This window comes from Oncorhynchus mykiss, chromosome 19 (genome assembly GCF_057628025.1).
Source record: "Oncorhynchus mykiss isolate SJ-2025 chromosome 19, ASM5762802v1, whole genome shotgun sequence".
Classification (NCBI taxonomy): Eukaryota; Metazoa; Chordata; class Actinopteri; order Salmoniformes; family Salmonidae; genus Oncorhynchus; species Oncorhynchus mykiss.
This window is the reverse complement of record NC_143040.1, coordinates 11784161-11805162: the sequence shown is the minus strand read 5'-3', so window position 1 is coordinate 11805162 and position 21002 is coordinate 11784161. Positions and strand designations below refer to the sequence as shown.

Genomic DNA, 21002 nt, shown 5'->3' with positions numbered 1-21002 from the left:
GTAAATTCAATTGATTGGACATGATTTGGAAAGGCACACACCTGTCTATATAAGGTCTGATAGTTGACAGTGCATGTCAGAGCAAAAACCAAACCATGGAGGTCAAAGGAATTGTCCATAGAGCGCAGAGACAACAGGATTGTATCGAGACACAGATCTGGGGGAAGGGTACCAAAACATTTCTGCAGCATTGGAGGTCCCCAAGAACATATTGGCCTCCATTCTTAAATGGAAGAAGTTTGGAACCACCAAGACTTTTCCTTCAGTTGGACACCCAGCCAAACTGAACAATTAGGGGAGAATGGCCTTGGTCAGCAAGGTGACCAAGAACCTGATGGTCACTCTGACAGAGCTCCAGAGTTCCTCTGTGCAGATGGGAAAACCTTCCAGAAGGACAACCATCTCTACAGCACTCCACCAGTCAGGCCTCTATGGTAGAGTGGCCAGACGGAAGCCACTCCTCAGTAAAAGGCACATGACAGCCTGCTTGGCGTTTCTCAGACCATGAGAAACAAGATTCTCTGGTCTGATGAAACCAAGATTCCAACTCTTTGACCTGAATGCCAAGCGTCACTTCTAGAGGAAACCTGGTACAATCCCTATGATGAAGCATGGCGGTGGCATCATCATGCTGTGGGGATGTTTTTCAGCAACACGGAGACTAGTCAGGATCGAGGGAAACCTGAACGGAGCAAAGTACAGAGATCCTTGATGAAAACCTGCTCCAAAGCGCTCAGGACTGGGGTGAAGGTTCACCTTCCAACAGTACAACAACTCTAAGCACACAGCCAAGACAACGCAGGAGTGGCTTTAGGGACAAGTCTTTGAATGTCCCTGAGTGGCCCTGCCAGAGCCCGGACTTGAACCCTATCGAACATCTCTGGAGTCAATATTTATGCAGCAATGTTGTGAAGTGGCCCAGACATGAATCTGATCGAAAATGTCTGAAGAGACCTGAAAAAAGCTGTGTCGCAATGCTCCCCATCCACCCTGACAGAGCTTGAGGATCTGCAGAGAAGATTGGGAGATATTCCCTAAATACAGGTGTGCTAAGCTTGAGGCGTCATACCCAAGACTCAATGCTGTAATCACTGCCAAAGGTGCTTTAACTATAATTATGGAGTAAAGGTTCTGAATACTTCTGTACATGTGATATTAGTATTTCTCATGTTCTCAACTTTCATTATCCAGCAGCCAATCTTTTTAACAACCAATGCTAATTGTTGCATCTTTAGATCTTCCCTCCTAATTTTTAAAGGATATTTTCATCTCTGTCATGTGAAACTATTCGGTGTGCTTTGGAGAACGGTGTTTTCCCGCTAATTGGAATTTGGAACGTATAATGTGAGTAAATAACTTATTAGGCTATCTGTTTGTCATTCTGTGCGATAAATAAATATCCCAATCTGACCAATAGAATAGGTCAACTTTTTGGACTATGGGGGATAGTAAATTGACAGGCTAGTGCTTTTGCTGTTTGTTACTCATCTTGATGTCTGATGAAGGTGAATGTGGTGGACAGTGGTTCATCCTCAGAATGGGAGAAGGAGGAACACTGTAGCATCCCTGATGTGTCCTTCTTCACTCCCAGCCTACTTCAGAGCTGAGATGCCTGGGAGAAGGAGGAGGAACACCGTAGCATCCCTGACGTGTCTGTCTTCACTCCTAGCCTACTTCAGAGCTGAGATGTCTGGGAGAAGGACCCAGTCACGAGACTGGCGTTGGCTAATAACAATTGAGATATTGAGTGAGAGGTGCTTTGGAGCACGGTGGCTGGCAGCCGGGAGATGGGAATTATAATGATTATATTCAGCCCAAGGGCACAACGGACACTGGCTGCAAGGCGTGGATTTTCGGGGGCGTTGCGGCCACACCAGGGGGTCGTCGATGCCCCTGGGACATCTGAGGCCTGTATGTGGTACAAGGCTACCCGGCTACCCATGTGAACCTGTCTTGTTAAGTGTGTTTTGTCCTTGTCAGTGTAAACCCATGAGCCCAATTTAAAATGCGTTAGCCTGCTTTAGAGGTACCTTGAAAATATGTTTGCTGATAAATGAGGCCAACTTTTATCATTCTTTCTAGTTCTTATATTTCTTATTGTTTGGATTCGTGTGTTTTGTTCTGTATTATTGCACTGTCGGTGATAAGCATTTCGCTGCACCCTCGATAACATCAGCAAAACATGTGTACGTGACTAATAATATCAGAGATATGAAATCATTAGAGGAATGGAATGAAAGGCCCCTTGCCCTTGCAGCCACTCCAGGGCTGAGAGGGAGAGGTAGGTAGAGAGAGAGGGACAGATGAGTGGATAAATGAAAAAGTGAAGGATTAGCCACAAACACAACCTGAACAGCTGAGGCAGGATGTGACATGTCAGAACTCCCGTTGGAATGTGTGACGGAGGTGTGTGTGTGAGAGAGAGAGGGGGGAGAGACAGTTTGTGTGAAGGGGAGGGTAAAGAGATTAAGCAAGTTCACTGAAACTTGATGTTCTGTTTTTAGTTTTCAAGGATAAATCTCATGTCACCATGACCAGATACCAGACCTACTGTAATACACTTCTCTTTGTTCATCCACTCACCACAGACAGCTGCAGACTGGGTGGGGGGTTGCTACTGTACAGTAATGAATACGGCCAGTGGCTGACTGGAGACAGGTTTGAAGGGGGGAAATGATTTGGATGGCTGGTCCTCCGGTATGACTACAGCTCAACAAGGATCTGATTCCATGTAGGCTAATGTGGTTATGTTTTGAACTAGGTATGTGAACGGTTATTCCAATAGCCAAACGGACGTTAGGATTGAAATACTTTTGTGAGTATGACATTTTGAGTTTTTTGGGGGGGGCTATTTTAACATGAACAATTTTTTTTTCTTCTGATTTACATTTTAACATCCATGTGACATTGTTACATACAAGAATATACCATGACATTTCAAATTCTTAGTTTAATTAAACAAACTTTTTTGGGGTAGTTTTTATGACGCCACAGACTGGTAGTTGACCGGTAGCCTTCACTGTGTAGCTTGTTATTTGTGTTGGCCAATCAAAGAGGCTCAATGTGGAACGAAAATTCACTAATGCAACGCTAGATGGAATAAAATGACCCAATTGAAAAGTTAGCCAAATGAGAGGGAGAAAGCTACGACCAGCAACCAGCAGGTAGGCTGTTTTATCTGAATGGGGTTTGGGGTGAAAGTGCAGCATGTGGCCGCAGCATTAGCCTAGCTGTCTACACCGAGTGTACCAAACATTAAGAACACCTCTTTCCATGACAAACTGACCAGGTGAATCCAGGCGAAAGTGATGATCCCCTTATTGATGTCACTTGTTAAATCTGATACAGTCAGTGTAGATGAAGGGGAGGAGACAGGTTAAAGAAGCCTTGAGACATGGATTGTGTATGTGGTGGGGGGGGTTCAACTCTATTATGTGTTCCTAATGTTTTGTATAGTCGGTGCAAAGCTGGCTCTTCTCTAGGCTACTCTATCCAAGACAGTGTAAAGCTGGCTCTTCTCGAGGCTACTCTATCCAAGACGGTGTAAAGCTGGCTCTTCTCGAGGCTACTCTATCCAAGACGGTGTAAAGCTGGCTCTTCTCGAGGCTACTCTATCCAAGACGGTGTAAAGCTGGCTCTTCTCGAGGCTACTCTATCCAAGACGGTGTAAAGCTGGCTCTTCTCGAGGCTACTCTATCCAAGACAGTGTAAAGCTGGCTCTTCTCGAGGCTACTCTATCCAAGACAGTGTAAAGCTGGCTCTTCTCGAGGCTACTCTATCCAAGACAGTGTAAAGCTGGCTCTTCTCGAGGCTACTCTATCCAAGACGGTGTAAAGCTGGCTCTTCTCGAGGCTACTCTATCCAAGACGGTGTAAAGCTGGCTCTTCTCGAGGCTACTCTATCCAAGACGGTGTAAAGCTGGCTCTTCTCTAGGCTACTCTATCCAAGACGGTGTAAAGCTGGCTCTTCTCTAGGCTACTCTATCCAAGACAGGGACTTCTATGATGATACGTTGTATGATGATGAATAACATTGTGACTGCTACCAGTTGGCTCGTCTTGGCTGTAGCTGAGTTGCCTTGGTCTCTCCTCTTCCTCCGTCTGCTCGCTCCCTTCTCCTACGTTACTAACCGGCCCATCCGCAGCGGCAGTAATAGCGTGCCAGCCTCCCTCGTGCAGAAGAGCTCAGGTTAAAAATAGGTATTTTGACTATCCGGATATCTGACAGATTCATGATACTATTTGAGTAGTGAAATTATTTCAGACCCCCATTCCTTTTCCTTTTTAATATATTTTTTTTTAAAGATTTTCCCAAGACTTGACCAGGAAGTTAATCTCTGTCGGTTTATGTTTGGTTCAGTTAGGCCAAGTTTCCTGTTCTGAATCCTCTAGCTACGTTTGGTTCAGTAAGTTTCCTGTTCTGAATCCTCTAGCTACGTTTAGTTCAGTAAGTTTCCTGTTCTGAATCCTCTAGCTACGTTTAGTTCAGTACGTTTCCTGTTCTGAATCCTCTAGCTACGTTTGGTTCAGTTAGGCCAAGTTTCCTGTTCTGAATCCTCTAGCTACGTTTGGTTCAGTAAGTTTCCTGTTCTGAATCCTCTAGCTACGTTTGGTTCAGTTAGGCCAAGTTTCCTGTTCTGAATCCTCTAGCTACGTTTGGTTCCTCGACATGTTGTTTAAAGGTCCAATGCAGCTGTTTTTCTCAATATTAAATCATTTGTGGGTAACAATTAAGTACCTTGCTGTGATTATTTTCCATTGAAATGGTCAAACACAAAAAAATAGCTTGTTAGCGAAGAGTAATTTCTCATGCAAGAATGTAGCTAGGGCTGCCTGGGAGTGGGGCTGCCTGGGAGTGGTCTGAGTGGGGCTGCCTGGGAGTGGGGCTGCCTGGGAGTGGGGCTGCCTGGGAGTGGGGCTGCCTGGGAGTGGGGCTGCCTGGGAGTGGTCTGAGTGGGGAAACTCAAAATGAGTTTTTTTTATTGGTCTATTAACAAACTCCATCCCACCAAAACAGGCTGAAGTTCCAGGCAGTCTTTTCTAACAGCTCTTACACTAAAAGGGCATTATGATTTTCACTGTTATTTCAACCTCCATACTGTGAATATAACACAGTGTCTTTAAGGTCTGTTCTGTCTTTTACTGTCATTCTAGTTTCTGGTTCTGTTTTGGGCTCAGCCAGGAGCTGATGGGTGTAAACTCTGGGCCCAGAAATAGACTTCTAGAACCCGTGGTGCTCTCTCTCTCTCGCTCCGTTTCTCATTCTCTCCTCTCTTTATCTCGCTCTCACCTGCCTCTGTGGAAGACGAGAGGTGCTAACGAGCACCACCTGCCACAGCCCTTCCCTAAGAACATGTGATTCTCCCCCCCAGTCATCACACTCCTATTGTAACTCAACTTATTTCCTTCTGCTTCTCCCTCTTCCTCCTCTTCTTCTCTTTCCTGTATCTCCTCAACCTCCCTCCTATCCTCCCTCTCTCTCCTTCTCGTCCTCCCCTCTCTCTCATGCTGTTCATCTCTAAGTGTGGAGGTGATTAGCATCCTGTCGCCCTGCTGCTTCTCTGTACAGCATCACTGTAATGTGTGTTTGTGGGTTAACTGTCTCTCTGTCTCAGTGTCTCTGTGTGTGAATATAACGGAGTATGGAATGTGGTTTAAAAACGGTTTATTCTGTGTGTGTCAGGTTAACTCTGTCCTCCCTCTTTGTGTGGTGCTAGGTGATTTAACCCTGTCCTCTACTCCGTGTGGTGCTAGGTGGTTTAACCCTGTCCTCTCTACTCAGTGTGGGGCTAGGTGGTTTAACCCTGTCCTAACTTCTACTCAGTGTGGTGCTAGGTGGTTGAACCCTGTCCTGTCCCCTCTACTCAGTGTGGTGCTAGGTGGTTGAACCCTGTCCTGTCTTCTACTCCGTGTGGTGCTAGGTGGTTTAACCCTGTCCTCTCTACTCAGTGTGGTGCTAGGTGGTTGAACCCTGTCCTCTACTCTGTGGTGCTAGGTGGTTGAACCCTGTCCTGTCCTCTACTCCGTGTGGTGCTATGTGGTTGAACCCTGTCCTGTCCTCTCTACTCAGTGTGGTGCTAGGTGGTTTAACCCTGTCCTGTCCTCTCTACTCAGTGTGAATGGAGCAGTGTGAGAGTGCAGCCTCTCTCCTGGCCTCCGTGCGGGAGCAGGAGCGTCAGTTTGAGCGTCTGACTCGTGCTCTGGAGGAGGAGAGGAGGTGCGGAGGCACCCTCCCACGCCCTCCCCCCAATCTACAGGTAAAGCCCTCGCCCCCATGGGATCACCCATCACCCCCATAGCATTCATGGGATCATCCATCACCCCCATAGCCATCATGGTATCACCCATTCCATCACTTCGTCCTCGTTTCATCACCATTCAACCGTCCTTGTAACTATCCATGCCGTCACCTCCATAGCTGCCGTTAGGGTTGCAACATTCCGATATCTTCCAGGAGGGAATAAGCAGGAAATTGGAGGATTTCCGGAAAACCTGTGGAATTTTGCATGAAGTTCACAGAATTGTGCAATCCTAGCCCCCATGGTATCACCCATTGCCTCACCCCAACCGTCGTCCTGTCTCGTTCCATCATTGGTCAACCCTTCCTGTAGCCATCATTGGTCAACCCTTCCTGTAGCCATCATTGGTCAACCCTTCCTGTAGCCATCATTGGTCAACCCTTCCTGTAGCCATCATTGGTCAACCCTTCCTGTAGCCATCATTGGTCAACCCTCCCTGTAGCCATCATTGGTCAACCCTTCCTGTAGCCATCATTGGTTACAACTCTGTGGATGTGCATGTCATGTGAACGTAGCCTGGTACCCCCAGGTCATCTCTGTGGATGTGCATGTCATGTGAAGGTAGCCTGGTATCCCCCAGGTCATCTCTGTGGATGTGCATGTCATGTGAAGGTAGCCTGGTACCCCCCCAGGTCATCTCTGTGGATGTGCATGTCATGTGAAGGTAGCCTGGTACCCCCCAGGTCATCTCTGTGGATGTGCATGTCATGTGAAGGTAGCCTGGTATCCCCCAGGTCATCTCTGTGGATGTGCATGTCATGTGAAGGTAGCCTGGTACCCCCCCAGGTCATCTCTGTGGATGTGCATGTCATGTGAAGGTAGCCTGGTACCCCCCATGTCATCTCTGTGGATGTGCATGTCATGTGAAGGTAGCCTGGTACCCCCCAGGTCATCTCTGTGGATGTGCATGTCATGTGAAGGTAGCCTGGTACCCCCCCCAGGTCATCTCTGTGGATGTGCATGTCATGTGAAGGTAGCCTGGTACCCCCCAGGTCATCTCTGTGGATGTGCATGTCATGTGAAGGTAGCCTGGTACCCCCCCAGGTCATCTCTGTGGATGTGCATGTCATGTGAAGGTAGCCTGGTACCCCCAGGTCATCTCTGTGGATGTGCATGTCATGTGAAGGTAGCCTGGTACCCCCAGGTCATCTCTGTGGATGTGCATGTCATGTGAAGGTAGCCTGGTACCCCCAGGTCATCTCTGTGGATGTGCATGTCATGTGAAGGTAGCCTGGTACCCCCAGGTCATCTCTGTGGATGTGCATGTCATATGAAGGTAGCCTGGTACCTCCCAGGTCATCTCTGTGGATGTGCATGTCATGTGAAGGTAGCCTGGTACCCCCCAGGTCATCTCTGTGGATGTGCATGTCATGTGAAGGTAGCCTGGTACCCCCCAGGTCATCTCTGTGGATGTGCATGTCATGTGAAGGTAGCCTGGTACCCCCCAGATCATCTTTGTGGATGTGCATGTCATGTGAAGGTAGCCTGGTACCCCCAGGTCATCTCTGTGGATGTGCATGTCATGTGAAGGTAGCCTGGTACCCCCAGGTCATCTCTGTGGATGTGCATGTCATGTGAAGGTAGCCTGGTACCCCCAGGTCATCTCTGTGGATGTGCATGTCATGTGAAGGTAGCCTGGTACCCCCAGGTCATCTCTGTGGATGTGCATGTCATGTGAATGTAGCCTGGTACCCCCAGGTCATCTCTGTGGATGTGCATGTCATGTGAAGGTAGCCTGGTACCCCCAGGTCATCTCTGTGGATGTGCATGTCATGTGAATGTAGCCTGGTACCCCCAGGTCATCTCTGTGGATGTGCATGTCATGTGAAGGTAGCCTGGTACCCCCCCAGGTCATCTCTGTGGATGTGCATGTCATGTGAAGGTAGCCTGGTACCCCCAGGTCATCTCTGTGGATGTGCATGTCATGTGAAGGTAGCCTGCTGCCACATCTGGTTGTCTTTGCAGTTACGCATTGCAGCAGACTTGTGGTACAATTGTTTTTGTGGCCGTTCGGTGTTGACATGTGAAATTCTCATATAGGCTAGAGAGAAATGTCATATTATAAACCTGACTAGAAGACATTCCTAAGGCTCATATGTGATAAAACATTATACCGTATTTTCAGTGTTAATGATCCCAATCCATGGCTGATCCTGTGGTCAGAATATTACAGATCGTTCAGACAGTAGAATTGCAGTATTTAGTCTGAGAATACAACACTGACCAGATGTTAGCTGTTAGCTAAATGCTAACGTGTGAAAATGAACACAATTGCAAAGACGGGCAAATCCAGCTCAACGTTATACAAGCATTGCTAGTAGCTACTGAATGTCATTTTTGGTGCTTTTCTGAAGGAGGAGCAGCATGTGTACACTGAGCAGAAGGGAGAACAGAGGAGGAAAAATACACTTTATTGTTTACAAATAGTATACTGCTGCCCGCTTGGTTCATAAACCGGGTGGGTTTTGTCCAATACCTGGTCTAGGTTACTGTTTACCATGTCCACTTCCTGCTTAGTGTCTGTGACTGTGTCAGGCTTCCCTGTCTGGACGTAGTGACCGCATAGCTTTAGATTACTTGCGAGCACACACACACACACACACACACACACACACACACACACACACACACACACACACACACACACACTGTCTGGTAAGCAAACACACTGAGGTGTGTCATTTTCCCACCCTCAGGCATTTTATGAACACACTACACGGTAAACACGTAGTCTCCTCTCTCAGGGTTGGTCTGGTCAGTCAGTGTTGTATCTCTGGAGAACAGACAGGGTTGGAATGTGCCTGGTCTTCACCCTGTTTACAGAGCTGACAGGCACACACACACTGAGAACCCCACTGAGACACACACACACACACAGCCAACTGACAACCCACTGACAGGTTCTCACACACCCTGCTCTCTGAGGCTCTTCCTGTCTTGCTGGCAGCAGTGATGCTCTGAACCGGTCTCTCCTCATCCTCCATGTCTCACCCATTCTGTCCTTCATTTGTTTTTTTCATTCGCTTCATCAATTGTTTTATTGTTTGTCTACTTTGTACTTACTGTATTTCTGCTTAATGTCTGGGGTTGATTGAATGGGATGTGTTGCCTGTTGTCTGGGGTTGAATGAATGGGATGTGGTGGTGCCTGTTGTCTGGGGTTGACTGACTGGGATGTGGTGGTGCCTGTTGGGTGGGGTTGAATGAATGGGATGTGGTGGTGCCTGTTGTCTGGGGTTGAATGAATGGGATGTGGTGGTGCCTGTTCTCTGGGGTTGAATGAATGGGATGTGGTGGTGCCTGTTCTCTGGGGTTGAATGAATGGGATGTGGTGGTGCCTGTTGTCTGGGGTTGAATGAATGGGATGTGGTGGTGCCTGTTGTCTGGGGTTGAATGAATGGGATGTGGTGGTGCCTGTTCTCTGGGGTTGAATGAATGGGATGTGGTGGTGCCTGTTGTCTGGGGTTGACTGAATGGGATGTGGTGGTGCCTGTTGACTGAATGGGATGTGGTGGTGCCTGTTGACTGAATGGGATGTGGTGGTGCCTGTTGTCTGGGGTTGACTGAATGGGATGTGGTGGTGCCTGTTGACTGAATGGGATGTGGTGGTGCCTGTTGTCTGGGGTTGAATGAATGGGATGTGATGGTGCCTGTTGTCTGGGGTTGACTGAATGGGATGTGGTGGTGCCTGTTGACTGAATGGGATGTGGTGGTGCCTGTTGTCTGGGGTTGAATGAATGGGATGTGGTGGTGCCTGTTGTCTGGGGTTGAATGAATGGGATGTGGTGGTGCCTGTTCTCTGGGGTTGAATGAATGGGATGTGGTGGTGCCTGTTCTCTGGGGTTGACTGAATGGGATGTGGTGGTGCCTGTTGTCTGGGGTTGAATGACTGGGATGTGGTGGTGCCTGTTGACTGAATGGGATGTGGTGGTGCCTGTTGTCTGGGGTTGATTGAATGAATGGGATGTGGTGGTGCCTGTTGTCTGGGGTTGACTGAATGGGATGTGGTGGTGCCTGTTGTCTGGGGTTGAATGAATGGGATGTGGTGGTGCCTGTTGTCTGGGGTTGACTGAATGGGATGTGGTGGTGCCTGTGTGTGTGAAAGGAGCCTGGGGCTCTGATGTCATGACATTCTCTCTGTGTCCTGCGTTAACCTGCTCCTCTGAATGTTTGGAATAACTCTGCTCCTCCCTGGCCACTGGCCCTGCGGTTGACACACATACACACACACACACACACACACACACACTCTGTTCTCTTGTGTAAACAACTCCTGTCTTCCCCTCTGCTCTACAGAATGGGCGTGTTTCTTGTGATGCGGACATAGAGAGGCTCACACTGAACGAGGGATACGTCAACGGGACACATGTAAGCTGTGTGTGTGTGTACCGGAATATGTCTTCCTCTTTGTCAGTTGTGTGACTGTCTATGTATCTGTGTGTGTGACATGTTTGCCTGTGTTAATTAAGTTTGCGAGTGTGCATTTATCTGTGTGTGTGTGTTTATATTGTGTGTGTGTGGGTGTAACGGTGTCTGTCTCCGTTCTTCAGTACAGGATGGAGCCTGGTCAAGTCGTCCAGGAGACGGTTACCGTGGAGGAGGACCCGCACGAGGTGCCCCCCGTCATCTCCGTGGAAACCAGCGAAGATGGCACCACGCGCCGCACAGAAACTACGGTACTACCTTTACCCTCTCTCTCCCCTGACTCATGTCACCTCCTCCGTGTCTGACACTAACCTCTCTCTCCCCTGACTCATGTCATCTCCTCCGTGTCTGACACTAACCCCTCTCTCCCCTGACTCCTCGTACGGTTATCTCCTCCGTGTCTGACACTAACCCCTCTCTCCCCTGACTCCTCGTACGGTTATCTCCTCCGTGTCTGACATTAACCCCTCTCTCCCCTGACTCCTCGTACGGTTATCTCCTCCGTGTCTGACACTAACCCCTCTCCCCCCTTGACTCCTCGTACGGTTATCTCCTCCGTGTCTGACACTAACCCCTCTCTCCCCTGACTCCTCGTACGGTTATCTCCTCCGTGTCTGACACTAACCCCTCTCTCCCCTGACTCCTCGTACGGTTATCTCCTCCGTGTCTGACACTAACCCCTCTCTCCCCTGACTCCTCGTACGGTTATCTCCTCCGTGTCTGACACTAACCCCTCTCTCCCCTGACTCCTCGTACGGTTATCTCCTCCGTGTCTGACACTAACCCCTCTCTCCCCTGACTCCTCGTACGGTTATCTCCTCCGTGTCTGACACTAACCTCTCTCCCCTGACTCCTCGTACGGTTATCTCCTCCGTGTCTGACACTAACCCCTCTCTCCCCTGACTCCTCGTACGGTTATCTCCTCCGTGTCTGACACTAACCCCTCTCTCCCCTGACTCCTCGTACGGTTATCTCCTCCGTGTCTGACACTAACCCCTCTCTCCCCTGACTCCTCGTACGGTTATCTCCTCCGTGTCTGACACTAACCCCTCTCTCCCCTGACTCCTCGTACGGTTATCTCCTCTGTGTCTGACACTAACCCCTCTCTCCCCTGACTCCTCGTACGGTTACCTCCTCCGTGTCTGACACTAACCCCTCTCTCCCCTGACTCCTCGTACGGTTATCTCCTCCGTGTCTGACACTAACCTCTCTCCCCTGACTCCTCGTACGGTTATCTCCTCCGTGTCTGACACTAACCCCTCTCTCCCCTGACTCCTCGTACGGTTATCTCCTCCGTGTCTGACACTAACCCCTCTCTCCCCTGACTCCTCGTACGGTTATCTCCTCCGTGTCTGACACTAACCCCTCTCTCCCCTGACTCCTCGTACGGTCATCTCCTCCGTGTCTGACACTAACCCCTCTCTCCCCTGACTCCTCGTACGGTTATCTCCTCCGTGTCTGACACTAACCCCTCTCTCCCCTGACTCCTCGTACGGTTATCTCCTCCGTGTCTGACACTAACCCCTCTCTCCCCTGACTCCTCGTACGGTTATCTCCTCCGTGTCTGACACTAACCCCTCTCTCCCCGACTCCTTGTACGGTTATCTCCTCCGTGTCTGACACTAACCCCTCTCTCCCCTGACTCCTCGTACGGTTATCTCCTCCGTGTCTGACACTAACCCCTCTCTCCCCTGACTCCTCGTACGGTTATCTCCTCCGTGTCTGACACTAACCCCTCTCTCCCCTGACTCCTCGTACGGTTATCTCCTCCGTGTGTGACACTAACCCCTCTCTCCCCTGACTCCTCGTACGGTTATCTCCTCCGTGTCTGACACTAACCCCTCTCTCCCCGACTCCTTGTACGGTTATCTCCTCCGTGTCTGACACTAACCCCTCTCCCCCCTTGACTCCTCGTACGGTTATCTCCTCCGTGTCTGACACTAACCCCTCTCTCCTCTGACTCCTCGTACGGTTATCTCCTCCGTGTCTGACACTAACCCCTCTCTCCCCTGACTCCTCGTACGGTCATCTCCTCCGTGTCTGACACTAACCCCTCTCTCCCCTGACTCCTCGTACGGTTATCTCCTCCGTGTCTGACACTAACCCCTCTCCCCCCTTGACTCCTCGTACGGTCATCTACTCCGTGTCTGACACTAACCCCTCTCTCCCCTGACTCCTCGTACGGTTATCTCCTCCGTGTCTGACACTAACCCCTCTCTCCCCTGACTCCTCGTACGGTTATCTCCTCCGTGTCTGACACTAACCCCTCTCTCCCCTGACTCCTCGTACGGTCATCTCCTCAGTGTCTGACACTAACCCCTCTCTCCCCTGACTCCTCGTACGGTTATCTCCTCCGTGTCTGACACTAACCCCTCTCTCCCCTGACTCCTCGTACGGTCCTCTCCTCCGTGTCTGACACTAACCTAGTTGAATCTGTTTCTCCTCCCCCCTCTCCCCAGGTAAAGAAGGTAGTGAAGACTACCATGACTCGTACAGTCATCCCCTCTGTGTCTGACAACCTCTCCCTTGATGGAGGGGGGTCTATGACAGGTGTAGGGGGTTACACCACCCCCATGGAGCGGGTCTACAGACAGCCAGGTCCTCCCATGGACTACCCCACCAACACCGTGCCCCGAAACTACCACTACGGACCCCCGGGGGGGTACGAGGACTACCGCCAGGGCCCTCCCTCCATAGGGGAGACCTACGCCAGCCTGAGCAGGGGAGCACGCATGGACGACCGCTACAGGTAGGACAGGTGGATCTGTTGTCTCTTTATCCATAGACATAGAGTTGGGAGACAACGGGTATATCCTCTCCTTTCTCCCTCCTCTCCTCTCTACTTCTCCCCTCCAGGCCAGCTGATGGGTACCGGACCCTGGACTCAGGATACAGAGCCATCAGCAGGAACCAGCTGGACCCATACGCAGCACAGCCACAGGTGGGTCGTATGGCGCGTGTGTTAAATAAAGTGGGTCGTAAGGCCAGTGTGTTGGAGCTGTCAGGTCTGCAGAATGTGTGTTAACGTGATGATATTGTATTGGTCAGGTGGGTCGTATGGCCAGTGTGTTGGAGCTGTCAGCACTGCAGAATGTGTGTTAATGTGATGATAATGTATTGGTCAGGTGGGTCGTAAGGCCAGTGTGTTGGAGCTGTCTGGACTGCAGAATGTGTTTTAACGTGATGATAATGTATTGGTCAGGTGGGTCGTAAGGCCAGTGTGTTGGAGCTGTCAGGACTGCAGAATGTGTGTTAACATGATGATATTGTATGGGTCAGGTGGGTCGTATGGGCAGTGCGTTGGAGCTGTCAGGACTGCAGAATGTGTGTTAACGTGATGATATTGTATGGGTCAGGTGGGTCGTATGGGCAGTGCGTTGGAGCTGTCAGGACTGCAGAATGTGTTTTAACGTGATGATAATGTATTGGTCAGGTGGGTCGTAAGGCCAGTGTGTTGGAGCTGTCTGGACTGCAGAATGTGTGTTAACGTGATGATATTGTATTGGTCAGGTGGGTCGTATGGGCAGTGCGTTGGAGCTGTCTGGGATGCCGAGGTTTGTCCCAGAGCCGTACGGTCTGGAGGATGACCAGAGGAGTCTGGGATATGACGAGGCAGACTACGGCATGGGACCGGCCATCCACTACGGAACAGTACCACGCAACCAACAAGCCTTCAACCACGGACCGCCCCGCAGGACAGGGTAGATGTCCCAGTGTGTGTGGAGGGAGTGTGTGTTGTAATGTCTGGTCTCCTTCTCTGTATCCCTGGTTGTTTATTCAGTCAGTGTAATGTCCGCTCCCTACTAACCCCTACCAGTGTAGTGTCCGCTCCCTACTAACCCCTACCAGTGTAGTGTCCACTCCCTACTAACCCCTACCAGTGTAGTGTCCACTCCCTACTAACCCCTACCAGTGTAGTGTCCACTCCCTATTAACCCCTACCAGTGTAGTGTCCACTCCCTACTAACCCCTACCAGTGTAGTGTCCACTCCCTACTAACCCCTACCAGTGCAGTGTCCACTCCCTACTAACCCCTACCAGTGTAGTGTCCGCTCCCTACTAACCCCTACCAGTGTAGTGTCCACTCCCTACTAACCCCTACCAGTGTAGTGTCCGCTCCCTACTAACCCCTACCAGTGTAGTGTCCACTCCCTACTAACCCCTACCAGTGTAGTGTCCACTCCCTACTAACCCCTACCAGTGTAGTGTCCACTCCCTACTAACCCCTACCAGTGTAGTGTCCACTCCCTACTAACCCCTACCAGTGTAGTGTCCACTCCCTACTAACCCCTACCAGTGTAGTGTCCACTCCCTACTAACCCCTACCAGTGTAGTGTCCACTCCCTACTAACCCCTACCAGTGTAGTGTCCACTCCCTACTAACCCCTACCAGTGTAGTGTCCACTCCCTACTAACCCCTACCAGTGTAGTGTCCACTCCCTACTAACCCCTACCAGTGTAGTGTCCACTCCCTACTAACCCCTACCAGTGGAGTGTCCACTCCCTACTAACCCCTACCAGTGTAGTGTCCACTCCCGACTAACCCCTACCAGTGTAGTGTCCACTCCCGACTAACCCCTACCAGTGTAGTGTCCACTCCCTACTAACCCCTACCAGTGTAGTGTCCACTCCCTACTAACCCCTACCAGTGTAGTGTCCTCTCCCTACTAACCCCTACCAGTGTAGTGTCCACTCCCTACTAACCCCTACCAGTGTAGTGTCCGCTCCCTACTAACCCCTACCACTGTAGTGTCCACTCCCTACTAACCCCTACCAGTGGAGTGTCCGCTCCCGACTAACCCCTACCACTGGAGTGTCCACTCCCTACTAACCCCTACCACTGGAGTGTCCACTCCCTACTAACCCCTACCACTGTAGTGTCCACTCCCTACTAACCCCTACCAGTGGAGTGTCCACTCCCTACTAACCCCTACCAGTGGAGTGTCCACTCCCTACTAACCCCTACCAGTGTAGTGTCCACTCCCTACTAACCCCTACCAGTGTAGTGTCCGCTCCCTACTAACCCCTACCAGTGTAGTGTCCACTCCCTACTAACCCCTACCAGTGTAGTTTCCGCTCCCTACTAACCCCTACCAGTGTAGTGTCCGCTCCCTACTAACCCCTACCAGTGTAGTGTCCACTCCCTACTAACCCCTACCAGTGGAGTGTCCACTCCCTACTAACCCCTACCAGTGGAGTGTCCACTCCCTACTAACCCCTACCAGTGTAGTGTCCGCTCCCTACTAACCCCTACCAGTGTAGTGTCCGCTCCCTACTAACCCCTACCAGTGTAGTGTCCACTCCCTACTAACCCCTACCAGTCTAGTGTCCGCTCCCGACTAACCCCTTACCTCTTCTCTCCCCTCCCAGGAGCTATGAAGGGACTCTGGACGGAGACATGAGTGGAGCAGGGGACATGTACTACTGGGGAGGTGCACCCCTGGCCCAGGGAGAGAGGGGTAGCATGGCCTCCTTGGACAGGTGAGACTCCTTGGTGTCGTATTGTAGATATATCAGGGGTATTCACATCCAAGCCTGCAGGTCCAGACCAGGTCTTAAAATGAACACCCACCACCTGCCAACGCGGGTCATTTTGTCCTTGGTGGGTCAGATGTGTGATTCACCAGCCATGTTGGTGGGGGCCAGGGCTCCACAGTGCCAGCATTTCATTCACATTTGTGAATAAAAATAGTCAAGTATGATTAAATGCTGCAGTGGCTATTTTCAAAGTATTTCTGCAGTTTTTGTTTCACAGCTGGTAAATGAATCACACAAAGTCAAAGAACTAGAAATCTTATAGCCTATCCCACCTCGCACAGTGTCAGGAGATGAGTGAACAATTCATTTTTAGAAGCTTTGTGCACAGGCATAAAAGTTGGTCTAATTTACTTGAAGATGAAGTCTACTGAAGTAAGACTTTGTCCTTGTGTTTCCTGGCTATTTATATTTGTTTTGCTCACACGTTAGGTTGTTTTTCAATGTTTGAGTTTCAACTGCTAGAGAAGAGAAGACAACCCTGCTGCTTGTCAGACTCACAGGACAAACATGACTCTAGTCGCGTTACCACAGTAACCTCCCGTCCTTAAAGGGGCAGGGGATCATTTTTGTTAAGTGTCAGGTCACAAAAAAATGAAATGAAATGAAACAATATACCACATTACTTCTTAACAGTAATACATGTTATTGTTTTAGAAACATTACAAAGCATGCACATCTGTATTTTTGTTTTGTTTGTGTAATTTTAGGGGAAATATTTTGGATGGTAAAAAAAAACTGAGTGGCTGGTAGATCTTTAAATCTACCTGCCACAGTGGCTGGTGGACCAAAAAGTGTATTTTAGGACTGGTCTGGACCACTGCTGTTTTTCTGTTCTACCTGATCATGAATTGTACCCACCTGGGATCCCAGGTCTAAGTCAGTCCCTGATTAGAAGGGAGGAATGATATTCAACAGTGGAACTGGATTCAAGGTCCAGATGTGGAATTTGCCTGCACTACAGTATTTTGCTTTGGATGAATGTGATGTATATATTCTCTTACCTGATTGGCCAGCACCCTGAGGAAAGGCCCCGCCACTTCCTGGAGACAGCCTGAGCTGCCGGAGGTCATCGCCATGCTCAACTACAGACTGGACCCCGTCAAGAGCAACGCTGCCGCATACCTGCAGCACCTCACCTTTAAGAACGACAAGGTAATATATATATATACCTGCAGCACCTCACCTTTAAGAACGACAAGGTAATATATATATATATATACCTGCAGCACCTCACCTTTAAGAACGACAAGGTAATATATATATACACCTGCAGCACCTCACCTTTAAGAACGACAAGGTAATATATATATATATACACCTGCAGCACCTCACCTTTAAGAACGACAAGGTAATATATATACACCTGCAGCACCTCACCTTTAAGAACGACAAGGTAATATATATATATACCTGCAGCATCTCACCTTTTAAGAACGACAAGGTAATATATATATATATACCTGCAGCACCTCACCTTTAAGAACGACAAGGTAATATATATACAGTGCCTTGCGAAAGTATTCGGCCCCCTTGAACTTTGCGACCTTTTGCCACATTTCAGGATTCAAACATAAAGATATAAAACTGTATTTTTTTGTGAAGAATCAACAACAAGTGGGACACAATCATGAAGTGGAACGACATTTCAAACTTTTTTAACAAATCCAAAACTGAAAAATTGGGCGTGCAAAATTATTCAGCCCCTTTACTTTCAGTGCAGCAAACTCTCTCCAGAAGTTCAGTGAGGATCTCTGAATGATCCAATGTTGACCTAAATGACTAATGATGATAAATACAATCCACCTGTGTGTAATCAAGTCTCCGTATAAATGCACCTGCACTGTGATTGTCTCAGAGGTCCGTTAAAAGCGCAGAGAGCATCATGAAGAACAAGAAACACACCAGGCAGGTCCGAGATACTGTTGTGAAGAAGTTTAAAGCCGGATTTGGATACAAAAAGATTTCCCAAGCTTTAAACATCCCAAGGAGCACTGTGCAAGCGATAATATTGAAATGGAAGGAGTATCAGACCACTGCAAATCTACCAAGACCTGGCCGTCCCTCTAAACTTTCAGCTCATACAAGGAGAAGACTGATCAGAGATGCAGCCAAGAGGCCCATGATCACTCTGGATGAACTGCAGAGATCTACAGCTGAGGTGGGAGACTCTGTCCATAGGACAACAATCAGTCGTATATTGCACAAATCTGGCCTTTATGGAAGAGTGGCAAGAAGAAAGCCATTTCTTAAAGATATCCATAAAAAGTGTCGTTTAAAGTTTGCCACAAGCCACCTGGGAGACACACCAAACATGTGGAAGAAGGTGCTCTGGTCAGATGAAACCAAAATTGAACTTTTTGGCAACAATGCAAAACGTTATGTTTGGCGTAAAAGCAACACAGCTCATCACCCTGAACACACCATCTCCACTGTCAAACATGGTGGTGGCAGCATCATGGTTTGGGCCTGCTTTTCTTCAGCAGGGACAGGGAAGATGGTTAAAATTGATGGGAAGATGGATGGAGCCAAATACAGGACCATTCTGGAAGAACCTGATGGAGTCTGCAAAAGACCTGAGACTGGGACGGAGATTTGTCTTCCGACAAGACAATGATCCAAAACATAAAGCAAAATCTACAATGGAATGGTTCAAAAATAAACATATCCAGGTGTTAGAATGGCCAAGTCAAAGTCCAGACCTGAATCCAATCGAGAATCTGTGGAAAGAACTGAAAACTGCTGTTCACAAATGCTCTCCATCCATCCTCACTGAGCTCGAGCTGTTTTGCAAGGAGGAATGGGAAAAAATGTCAGTCTCTCGATGTGCAAAACTGATAGAGACATACCCCAAGCGACTTACAGCTGTAATCGCAGCAAAAGGTGGCGCTACAAAGTGTTAACTTAAGGGGGATGAATAATTTTGCACGCCCAATTTTTCAGTTTTTGAGTTGTTAAAAAAGTTTGAAATATCCAATAAATGTCGTTCCACTTCATGATTGTGTCCCACTTGTTGTTGATTCTTCACAAAAAAATACAGTTTTATATCTTTATGTTTGAAGCCTGAAATGTGGCAAAAGGTCGCAAAGTTCAAGGGGGCTGAATACTTTCGCAAGGCACTGTATCTAGCTATATAAACCATGCTCTTCTGCAAACACGCCTTCTCCCACGTTGGTTACACACTCCTTTTTGAGCTGACTGTTTCCTTGCAGAGGTTTCCATGGCACCAGCGATCTTGACAATGAGCACTCAATGTTTTTCATCAGAAAGGACGAATAGCAATAAATAATTAAGTCGGTCATCGTCATAATCTACTCTAGTCAATACATTTACAACCAATATCAACACACACAAAGGACACAACCTGCACTCATTGAAATGCATGCTTGAACACACACTCTTTTACTAGTATTGTAAATGGGTCATGTTTGATATTAAGATATTTGTTAACTATGGACGGCCATTTCATGTATTTATGTAGCCTGTCTTGGACAAATATAAACACACATGTTTGTATTATTTCTCTTTCCCCCTCTCTGCACTGTTGGGAAGGCCGTAAGCATGTCACTTAGTCTACACCTGCTGTTTACCTGGAACCTGTACGCTGATAATCAGGATGCAGGTACAGGGAGTGAATTTAATAAACAAACATGGAACCAAACCAGGAACACGAGTAGCGTTCAGACAGGGAACCAAACCAGGAACACGAGTAGCATTCAGACAGGGAACCAAACCAGGAACACGAGTAGCGTTCAGACATGGAACCAAACCAGGAACACGAGTAGCATTCAGACAGGGAACCAAACCAGGAACACGAGTAGCGTTCAGACAGGGAACCAAACCAGGAACACGTGTAGCGTTCAGACAGGGAACCAAACCAGGAACACGAGTAGCGTTCAGACAGGGAACCAAACCAGGAACACGTGTAGCGTTCAGACAGGGAACAAAACCAGGAACACGAGTAGCGTTCAGACAGGGAACCAAACCAGGAACACGTGTAGCGTTCAGACAGGGAACAAAACCAGGAACACGTGTAGCGTTCAGACAGGGAACCAAACCAGGAACACGAGTAGCGTTCAGACAGGGAACCAAACCAGGAACACGAGTAGCGTTCAGACAGGGAACCAAACCAGGAACACGAGTAGCATTCAGACAGGGAACCAAACCAGGAACACGAGTAGCGTTCAGACATGGAACCAAACCAGGAACACGAGTAGCGTTCAGACAGGGAACCAAACCAGGAACACGAGTAGCGTTCAGACAGGGAACAAAACCAGGAACACGAGTAGCGTTCAGACAGGGAACCAAACCAGGAACACGAGTAGCGTTCAGACAGGGAACAAAACCAGGAACACGAGTAGCGTTCAGACAGGGAACCAAACCAGGAACACGAGTAGCGTTCAGACAGGGAACAAAACCAGGAACACGAGTAGCGTTCAGACAGGGAACCAAACCAGGAACACGAGTAGCGTTCAGACAGGGAACAAAACCAGGAACACGAGTAGCGTTCAGACAGGGAACCAAACCAGGAACACGAGTAGCATTCAGACAGGGAACCAAACCAGGAACACGAGTAGCGTTCAGACAGGGAACAAAACCAGGAACACGAGTAGCGTTCAGACATGGAACCAAACCAGGAACACGAGTAGCATTCAGACAGGGAACCAAACCAGGAACACGAGTAGCGTTCAGACATGGAACCAAACCAGGAACACGAGTAGCATTCAGACAGTGAACCAAACCAG

The 21002-nt window shown here is 48.9% G+C and overlaps 1 protein-coding gene across 16 annotated transcripts in view; it reads left to right on the top strand.

The window, feature by feature from the left end:
* LOC110497211 (catenin delta-1) overlaps positions 1-21002 on the top strand; it is a 53564-nt gene that overhangs the window by 7118 nt on the left and 25444 nt on the right. For 6 of the 16 annotated variants that reach the window (XM_090210061.1, XM_090210056.1, XM_090210058.1 and 3 more), the window contains exons 2-9: positions 6114-6256; positions 10594-10665; positions 10848-10973; positions 13182-13471; positions 13579-13663; positions 14233-14423; positions 16093-16203; positions 17274-17412. In XM_090210061.1, coding sequence (XP_090066187.1) covers positions 6119-6256; positions 10594-10665; positions 10848-10973; positions 13182-13471; positions 13579-13663; positions 14233-14423; positions 16093-16203; positions 17274-17412 — 1152 coding nt within the window. In that variant the 5' untranslated portion in view covers positions 6114-6118. Of the gene's footprint in view, positions 1-6113; positions 6257-10593; positions 10666-10847; positions 10974-13181; positions 13472-13578; positions 13664-14232; positions 14424-16092; positions 16204-17273; positions 17413-17694; positions 17751-21002 lie in introns of those variants that run through there. The other 10 variants (XM_090210067.1, XM_090210063.1, XM_090210065.1 and 7 more) reach the window with 2 other exon arrangements.